The sequence below is a fragment of the Crassostrea angulata genome, chromosome 5 (assembly GCF_025612915.1).
Source record: "Crassostrea angulata isolate pt1a10 chromosome 5, ASM2561291v2, whole genome shotgun sequence".
NCBI classification, from domain to species: domain Eukaryota; kingdom Metazoa; phylum Mollusca; class Bivalvia; order Ostreida; family Ostreidae; genus Magallana; species Magallana angulata.
In genome coordinates, this window is record NC_069115.1 from 25429500 (window position 1) to 25439792 (window position 10293).

The window sequence follows — 10293 nt, forward strand, 5'->3', positions numbered from 1 at the left end:
TACAGAGTCAGGATCCTGTTATAACACCCAACTCTCCTTGAATCTCAAAAACTTTCAAATAAGTCAAACCCTATCAACTTTTAACTATAAACATATAAGATAATCCCAAGACTGTACAGCGTGTCTTAAGTTTACAAACTTGTTACAGATTTGGTTAAATTCTAGGACTTTTGTGTTTATCACAGATTTTTTCATAGATTTCATTAACTTGATATCATTTTAAAACTTTTCTCCAGGGATTACAAACCTAAAACGGCCAAGATTGACAGTCCCTTCACCCTGAGAGTTCCTTCAGAGTCCAACAAGGATGTTAACAGGTACTATCTCCTTTCGAGTTTGTATAGCTTTTCTGTTTTGGAATGAAATGCATTCTTTGTTGTTTTGCTACCAAAGATTTATGAAAGCTTCCATTAATATCACTTATTAGCACTGACTGAGATAATGTTGTGTCACATATCTATGATTTATTTGATGTTAATACATAGGAACTAAAAATTCAGGGTTACCTGTCAGTGAGTTGAGTGCTCAATTCTACATGTACATGTAATTAGGATCAGACCAAAGGCACCTGATGTTAAAGCAGGGTTGGTGGGAATATAATGGTGCTAGGAAACTTCACTAAACTGGGAATTACTGGGAAATACAAATTTACAGTATTTCCCTGGAAATACCAGTATTTCCCACCATCCTGGAAAATACTATTATTTCCCACTTTTTTGCCAGCCCAAAAATATTTCTTTTTAGTTTAAAAGTAAGATAATTTTCTTCTGTTACGATTTTAATGGTCGCCATATTGATATTTTTTCACTTGCTCATCTGCCACAATTTTGTATTTAAAATGATGACATTTCCAAAACAGTTATTCATAGCTAGTTTGTAGTGGTCATGCTTTCTTATGGTAGACGATTCAAAAATCTTTATGACATCCAGCCCATTTACTTAATCCACAAATATTTCATGTATACAGATTTATACAAACATGACTTGTGATAATTGGGGTTAATATATGAATATACATGCCATAATTATAATTAAAACATGTAGAATGTATTATATAATCAGAAACTTACTTGAAAAAGAAGACCAGGCTAATAAAGTCATCAAACTTTTACTAAATATTGATTGTCTAAATCCTTGTTAAGATTTTAAAACAGGGATTATTTCTTACAACCTATTTATAGATCAGTCATGTACCGTCGTGTTAGTAGTAGAACTATGCTGTTCATGACTCAGAGGTATGGGTTATTACTGTTTGATTTTATGCACATATACTGGAATACCTGCTTAGTAAAGTTCACAGTCATGCAGCTTAATTAACCAAATAATAATTCAGAAATTTGCACTTGCAGCTAGATTGAATGGCTGCAAATAGAACTAAGAGAAAAATTTATGTGATATGTCATAACAAATAACAATATTATGTTGCTTTGATATACATGTCATACATAATAACTTTTATCCATAATTGATAATTTTCAAAATAGACCATTACTGCATATAGCATTATATTCCACGCATATTCATGAAATAATTAACCTCTATCTGCTCGAAATTGAACCACCAGAGCCCTTCATCTGTGTACAGTAAAACATCACATAACAAATAGGTATGTTGCACTCTGCCACTTTTGTGACTTTATTGTTTAACCAAATTTGGTTTGAAATAATCAGGAAAATGACAATAGATGATTATATAACAATAATTAATAAGTTTATAAAATTAATCATTAAAATTATGAATATTTCATTCTTTATGCCATAATATTTTACAACTAAAATAATCCAAAACTCCCATTACTGATGTAATCAATGATGTGATTGATTAGATAATTTATGCAAAACATGATCTCTCTGGTCTGAAAGCATCATGTACTTGATTAATTTTAATTTGATATACATGTGATACATAATAACTTATATTTTTACATATATGCATAAATATATATATTAGTCCTATATATACATGTACAGTAAAACTCGTTTAGTACGAACATGGATATAGTGAAATCTCGTATATAGCAAAGTTTTTTTGAATCCCCAGAAAACTTCTTAACAAATCTTTGTAAAGTATCATGGTTATAATGAATTCGGATATTAAAATGAATTTACGGATATAGCAAACTGATTTTGAATCCTGTGGAGGTGAATAATAATGAAATTTAACACTTTTATAACGAATTTCTTAATGATTAAAAAGTCTGCACTACCATTTGATATACTAGTTTGGATTAATTTGTTTTCACAAATTCTTCAATTCATAATCTGACTATTATAGGTATCACAAGAATGAATTTTCATTTTAAGACTCAATCAGCAAAAATTGTAGTCTAGTGAAAGAAAACCTGTATATAGTGAATTCGCTATTCTTATTATTACGAATTCTTTATACGGATGTAACGAATTACAGATATAACGAAGTAAATCCTTTGGTTCCTAGGACTTTGCTATAACAAGTTTTACTATACATTCAATTTAAGTGTTTATCACGTTTATATCATTAGACAAACATTCACAGTATAACCTTGATGCATGGTTTTTACTGTATGTTGAGATCAATTAATAAAGATTAATTGTAAATGTTTATCAATAGCCACTAAAGACATAGATGATGGTGCCCCAGCAACAGCATTGCTAACTTTGTTACATGAATTGCAGGAAACATATGATCATTTTTTATTGTCTATTCTATAAAACAAGTACTTGTATATCTTGGACTGTTCATCTCAGTGGTATTGTGAGTTCTATTTGTCCTCAGCCAAATTTCAGTCTAACTTCAAAGTCCACAGAACATGCTCTCTGAGTTTTTACCTTTGCAAAATTTGCAGATCCAAAGCAATTTTGAACTGAATAGATATTAATTGCATGTAGTTTGCCCATCACAAACTCCTGTCTGACATTTTTTTGGCAAATTGGTTTGTTGTAAAAGAACGTCATCTCTACATGGTACAAAGGTTGATCATAACATGCCTCAAACAAACATTACACCATGTAAAGTCTTTTAATAGAGGTCAAAATCAAATAATCACCATAATGAATTTTAACCATGGGGACAACGCAGCAAAGGTTATGATGAGGATAAAGGTCATGTATTTACTTAATATATTAAATTTCATTTTATGTTAATCCATCAATTTTGTATTCTGAACCTAGAGTAGATCATTTTTTGTAGCTCTCTAAAATTGCATGCATGTTTATACGTGTATGTCAAGGTCATTGGTTTAGTGCATGTCAAAGAGACAGAGCTCAGGGTGGCCTTGTATTCACCGGGGGTATGTGTGATCACTCAGGCTCTGCTGTGCATTTGCCTTCGAGACGCATGAAGCAGTCACCTTGTTTTAACCCTATTGTCCTAAAATCCTGCTACTGTTCCTCTTATACTCTGTAAACATGCATGCTGGAAGTGGAAAGGGTTGAATTGCACTGATCAGGATACACTGAAATTTTAAAGATCAACCAGTTTCCTTGATGATTGCTACCTTTTTTGCTCACCTGAGCTGAAAGCTCAAGTGAGCTTTTCTGATCCAATCTGCCCGTCCATCGATCTGTCTGTCCGTCTGTAAACTTTTTACATTTTTAACTTCTACTCTGAAACTGCGCGGCCAGTTTGAACCCAATTTGGCACAAAGCATCCTAATGGGAAGAGTCAAATTCAACGTGAATTAGCATTAATCATCCTTATGAAAAGGAAAATATAAATTGCAAAAATCAAGTGCTAGTTTTGTTTCAAATTTGCATTCACATAAACTTAATATAGCATATATGCATGTATAAAAAAGGGGTTTTTTTTTAATACAAGCACATATTGTACATATTTTACATTAAGGCCAAGAAAATTAAGTTTTCATTTCTCCTTGCAAAAAAAATAGGGGAAAGTATGAGAAATCATTTATTTGATTAAGTTAACAATTCTATTGACAAATTCAAAACTGCTGATTATTTTTGAATATTGTTACGGAAATATAAATTGGATTAGAAGAATGTCAATAAATTTCACTAAAAAATAGAAATAAAAGCTGATCTTATTTAATCTAAAATTTAATTTATTTAATGTAATTATCCCTTCAAAAAGGAAATGTTTCTTATCATGTTGGGTTAATGACAAATAAACTCCTTCTCTTTACCTCAGTCATAGGACTCCTGTGCTTCAGTGTGTTTAGGGTTATTAGTCCAACCTTATGACCCACTTACAACTGTTCATAGAGGATCTATTTCCAAACAATTAAATTATGATAATTTTAGTATAACTTTAGTATAACTTATCTTGCCAGTTGCTTATGAGGTTAATTTACGGAATTGTGAACTCAGAAAAAGATTTCAACTTCTCTTTCTTGAGGAAATTCTGGCAAATTTGCCGATCACAAAATTTAATACGGTCTTCAACTGTAGGGTTGGGCGAAAGCAAACAGGAGTAGGCCCTATAATTTTTTTTGGTAACTTCTAGTGCCCGTGACTTGATCGAAAAGAAGTCGGTCTGTTTAATCAATACATTAACAACAATAATTTAGACTTGTAGGTGAGTCTATCAACATTTTTTTTTATTTTTACCAGAAAGAAAATTTTGGGTCAGAGGAAAAAATAAAATTATAAGCTAGTACAGGACCTATTATTTTTATTACAATTTTTTAATAAAATTTGGTCGGCCAGTTTGTAAACCGAAATTTCAAAAAATGCTGGCCTTAGGATTTTGACAATGCTATATATCATTAACTCTTTGCCCCTTAATGCCACCTTTTGACGCATAGGCCATATCCTTAACACTCTACCCTGGGCTACCCTTAGACATTTTCAGATGAACTGAAAACAGCTGGTGTGTGTTTTTGAATAGACTTATTACAGGACTTAGCAAATCAAACACATAGAAAATTATATATCAATGGATTTGTAATAAATTAAAATTTTAATATTCATGGAAAAAAAAAAATTTAAGTCACTAATAAAGCAATACAGGTGCTAACAGGTATATGAAAATAAAACTGAGTGTTCTACATTAAAGCTTTATTAAGAATAATTTCACAACAGATACTTGATAAACATATTTAAAACTGTATGTATTACAAATAATTATTTAATAATTTTTATAGAAAGATTCTATAATCATCATGGAATTCGTTTTTTGATAGTAAATAATTAAATGTACCTATGGCTGACTTTTCAATTCATGTCTATCGTTTTCAGACTTATATTTGCGGGTTTTTTTCAATGAACATGATAAATGGTGTAAGAGGATTTGATAAATCTAGCATGTTAACTAAATAAGTGTGTTGATGTTTTGAAAAAATACAAATTTACCGGTATATTCGTGTATTTAGGGGTTGCAGGTAATGCACACCTTGTGTTCCGTTTTCTGTAACTACACAGATTTTTCCACAAAATTTTGCATGAATTTGACATATGGCTTTCATTTTTCAATCTCACTACCAATAAATCTAGAAAATTCTGCCTCTAAACTTGATTATAAACAATAAGTGAAAACATGTGCGATGTCCGCATCGTAGTCCGCCATCTTTGTTTATTGTAGTAATGCATCACGCCACCATACACAGGTAAATCACGTGATATCTTTATTTAGAATGAGTGAACAACCATCCGTATACATGGCCAGGTTGTATACCAGTCAATGTTTATATTAACAACAGGTGTTGAGGGGTCTAATTAAGAGCTGTATATAGGGTGCGTCAAAAGTCGTCATTAAGGATATGGCCAGGGTCGTCAAAACGCGTTATTAAGGGTTAAAGGATATAATTTAACCTCTAAGGGGAAAAGAGTTAAAAGGTTATGATGTTTTTGCAAATCAAAAATAAACTGTGTACATTTTGTTCGCTAATATTCTAAAGTTTGCTTTGTTAACACTCAATCCATAACATGCGGGTTGAATAAACCCATTATTCAGAAGGACGAAACCAAACGGTTTCCTTTTCTAAACATTCACATGATGCAGCTTGTTATGTTTTTTTTTGGATGCCCATAGAGAAATTATTTTTTTTACTTTGAATTTATCTAGCTTTGAAAGTAAACCAATTCTGCTTGTGTATATTGACAAAAGTCTATTAATAACTTTCTAAGATAATTGATTTGTATGGAAAGTTATTTGATATTGTAAGAGTAAAAAAATCGGACCATTTCAGCTTTCAATACTTGTACAAAAAATTTAAAAGGATGATATGCTGCAATACTTGTACAAAAAAGTTAAAAGGATGATATGCTGCAACTGCTTTCTTGGGCCCCCTCCCTGTACGATGAATTACATATGTATATATACATCTACATCAATTTTGATCGTTTTTCAGACACGAATGAATAATAACGACACCACTAAAACAGTATTTATTTTTTGTTATTCTACCGAGGGACCATATGGCACAATATCCTTTGAACACCCATATAAAGTCATTGTTGCTCAGGTGAGCGATGTGGCCCCATGGGCCTCTTGTTTGCTCTACCTTTGCCTCCATCACACTGTGACTAACAATCACTCATCTTTTAACCAAAGTTGTTAAAGTGATCAAAGCACCATCAACCCATGTGGAGTTTTCTCAATTATACTGATGATATGTGAAAAAAATAAAAATTCTCTATAACAAGACTAAAAATTACAACCTTTAAATGTGACAGATTTTTTTTTCAGCCAAGAGACAAATCCCAATATCTCGGGAAAAGACTCAACATCATCTCAGACATCTACATGCTCTAGTGAGAGTGAAAGTGAAAGTTCAGATGTGGATGGAACAAGTGTATCGGACACATCAGAGGATTCAACTAGCATGGTCAAATCAAAGGTAAAACTTTGAAAATTGACAGTGATGATGTTAGAGTTAATTAAGACTTAAATACAAAATTCATGACTTAAACTGTTATTAAGCATCACTGTTATTATGCCCCCGCTCCAGAGGAGAGGGGGATATACTGTTGTTTTTTGTGTGCTCGTCTGTGTGTCCATATCAAAGGATTCTTTCTGTTGTATTTTTCTTGGCATTTATCAAATAGAGATGCTTGATATAATAATGCATCTTTGTTTGTGAAAGCCATATTGGGGGGGGGGGGGGGGTAATTTTTTTGTACTTTCTGTAAAATGAAAACTTTGTTTATTTTTAGCCAAAATTTTCAAACACAATTTCGTCAAAAATATTTTATCAACTATTCATAGCAGATGCTTGAAATTTTAACACTCTTTGTTTAGAATGCCTTATGGTGGGATTTCAAATTGGATGTCAACTTCCCTTTAAATGTCATCTTTTAATCCTTAGATACATTTAATTTTGTGCTGTTGTTTATATAAGACTCAAAATTTTTGTAATGGTCTGATCAATTTTTTTAAACCATTTAACATAAGATAAAATAGACATTCATAGCTCACATATCCAACCTAATTTTAAGTTATTTTGCAAAGACAAGCTTGTTCAATGTTCAGATGATAGTGTTACAAGCATATTATTAGCTGTCTTCCATATCTCTGTGTTCCATAGGGTAAAGACTGGAGTGCGAGTCAACAAAAAGGTGGTGTCAGTCATATGTATGGGCCAGGGCTTCACAAGTACTCCCCAAATCACAAAGACACATGGATGTATGAAAGGTATGTCATGATTTCAATCAAAACTAGTACTATTATGCAATAACTCATGAGCTATGAAGGCTTCTCAACTGCCACTTAGTTCAACATAAGGAACAATTTTAACATTTAACCAAAACTTGACGTTTACAGCAGATGCTAGTTTGCTTATTTTTATGCTATTGAAAATTTCTTATTTTAATAAGGGCCCTGCTCAGCGGTTGTCCTATAGTGATTAGTCTCTCCAACTGTCCATACTTCTGTCCATCTGTCCATCCGAGACAACTTGTCACTCTCTCATTGGCCCAATTTAATTCATACTTAACCCAGAGAGTGCCATTGGATAAAGGGTGTGCAGTAACCTTGAACAAAGTTTCTAGGTCAAGGGTCAAGGTCATTTTGGGTAACATTAAAAAAAAATGCTCTCAAGATTATATATTTTCTATTGAAGTGTGCCCTATCTGGGGCATAGTTCACATTAACAGAGCATTTAGATAAAGGGTTTGTAGTGACCATGAACCATATATTTAGGTCAAATATGGTCATAACTGATATCTTAAAATCCAGTTTTGGACCATAAATTCTTTCCCTGTAGCTCAATCTTGCTCAGATTAAACCAAACAAATGCCTACATGTAAGTGGTTTGCGATGAGTTTGAACAAAGGTCTATGCAAATTGAAAAATTTCTGATTCATAGGTTAAGCAAGTCTTCTGAATTGCGTTTCATCCTAATTTCCATTATTTAAGCAGGGCCCTTTGAAATGGTCACCATCTCAATGATGTCTATATAGTTTGTGAATATAACAGTTACTGCAAATACTGTAGTAAAAATACTTTACTTAAAAATTAGCAGTTGGATTCGTATTGTTATATTAGGTTGTTAACCTAAACATTAATTGAAAGAAAATATTTGCTTATGATCTAAAATACAAGTTTAAACTAATTGATTTCTTTTTAAACAGGTATGTGCGTATAAGTGATGTTTGTCAAACCCCTCCAAGAAAAGAAGATAAAGCAGTAACACGGGGCAAAATTATCGAGAATCTGGTGTAAGTATTACAAGGTTGTAGACAACGAAATATAGGATCTCTTATGGTTTGCAATGGTACAGGTATATGAATTTTCTTCCAACTTGTCGTGTGTTTTCTATCCCTGAGCCTTAGCGTGGGGATAGAAAAAAAACGTGACAAGTCGGATAACAATCATATATTATAGCAAACCATGAGAGATTCTTATCACTTGTTTTACTACGTTTTTTGTTGAAAAAAATAAAATGGCATTAAACTTCACATTAAACTTCACATTTACAACTCCACACTCTTCAACAGAATTATTTTTTTTCTTACTTTTTCATTCTACGTCAATCAACTGCCTAATGTTAGTCATGATGTCATGTTTGATAAGAAATCACAGTATAATATCAAAAATTTATCCTTTGAGTGATAACCACCATTTAATTTTAAAAAAAGTTTTCATTGCACCGACATTTAAAACAGAAAATAATGACCATGTATATTGACTTATATGTTTGATTTATAGGTTTCCAAAGAGTGTGTTTAAGCTAGGCAGTAGCTATGGAGTGGAACCTCCCCCTGTCAATAAACAGGACCAGGATATCTACCACCATTATGTCTCCGTGGGTCACCGTGGCCCCATAGAACCAAGTAAGAAGGAGGCCCAGTTCTACAATAAATACCTTAACAAGTTTTATTAGGACATGCTCTGTTTAAAGATAGACATTGCACTCTACAATCCAGAATTGAGTGTAAACAATACGAATATGACAGTTTTTGTTATGTTATGTTATGTATTATTATTTCAATACAACTTAGTGCAATATATAAAGTTTGCATTTATGCAAATTATGTTAATATATGTTAATGTTTACATGTACCTCTGTTGAAATAAAAAATTCTTTACAATATATATTTATTTCATCTGCTTTTTCTGTCATTTTGTGAGGACTGATATTGGTTTAAAACTATTAGATATAAGTCTCCCTGAGCTACATTTGCTTGACACACTGGAACAGCGGAAAGTTAACATTACAAAATAAATCAAGATTTTATGACTGTATGGTGTATGAGGCCGACTTTAGTTTTCATTGCGCACGGTTTTTGCGCATTTTAGTAAAAAGCAGTGTATATATACATGTACTTATAATGAATTTTTTTCGATATCATTTATAAAATTGAATACAATAAACAAAAAACAGATAAAAATTTTGAAGATTTTTTAGGAAGAATTTATTTTTAACACATCTCCCGAATCTCCTGAGAAGCACCAAAAACGTGTAAAATGTGAATATAAAAATAATTTTTGCTTTTTATTACTATTGTAACTTATAACGCATACAAACGAAATACAGAGTTAAAAAATAGAAATACGAAAATACCAGTGGGTTCTGAACCAAAAACATTGCCTGTTTCGAATTCTTTTTTCCAAAAACATTTCCAGTCGCAGCCACTCTGGGCACGGACCCCCATTCCACTTTTCAATTTAAACTGAAACAAGTCTAAGGGTTGCACATGTTTTCTTTATATATGAATAATTAGGGTCCCGCTATGCGCCCTAAAGTGTTCAGTCTTTGCATATCTTCTCTCCCCTTGGCCTAATCTCGTTCATACTTCACCCACAGAGAGCCTTTGGGTTAAAGACCGGACCTTAGGTATAAATAGCAGCCAATCACGAAAATGGAGGAAATTTCAATTTTCTTTGCCACCTTTCACTTCAGAGAAGACATTCTTG

At 32.2% G+C, this 10293-nt stretch overlaps 1 protein-coding gene across 2 annotated transcripts in view; it reads left to right on the forward strand.

The window, feature by feature from the left end:
- LOC128184230 (polyphosphoinositide phosphatase-like) overlaps window positions 1-9473 on the forward strand; it is a 29788-nt gene extending 20315 nt beyond the window's left edge. Inside the window, exons 19-24 of one of the 2 annotated variants that reach the window (XM_052853612.1) lie at window positions 237-317; window positions 1182-1235; window positions 6625-6775; window positions 7463-7569; window positions 8508-8594; window positions 9085-9473. In XM_052853612.1, coding sequence (XP_052709572.1) covers window positions 237-317; window positions 1182-1235; window positions 6625-6775; window positions 7463-7569; window positions 8508-8594; window positions 9085-9259 — 655 coding nt within the window. In that variant the 3' untranslated portion in view covers window positions 9260-9473. The remainder of the gene's footprint in view (window positions 1-236; window positions 318-1181; window positions 1236-6624; window positions 6776-7462; window positions 7570-8507; window positions 8595-9084) is intronic. The other variant, XM_052853613.1, reaches the window with a different exon arrangement.
- Window positions 9474-10293: the final 820 nt, after the last annotated feature.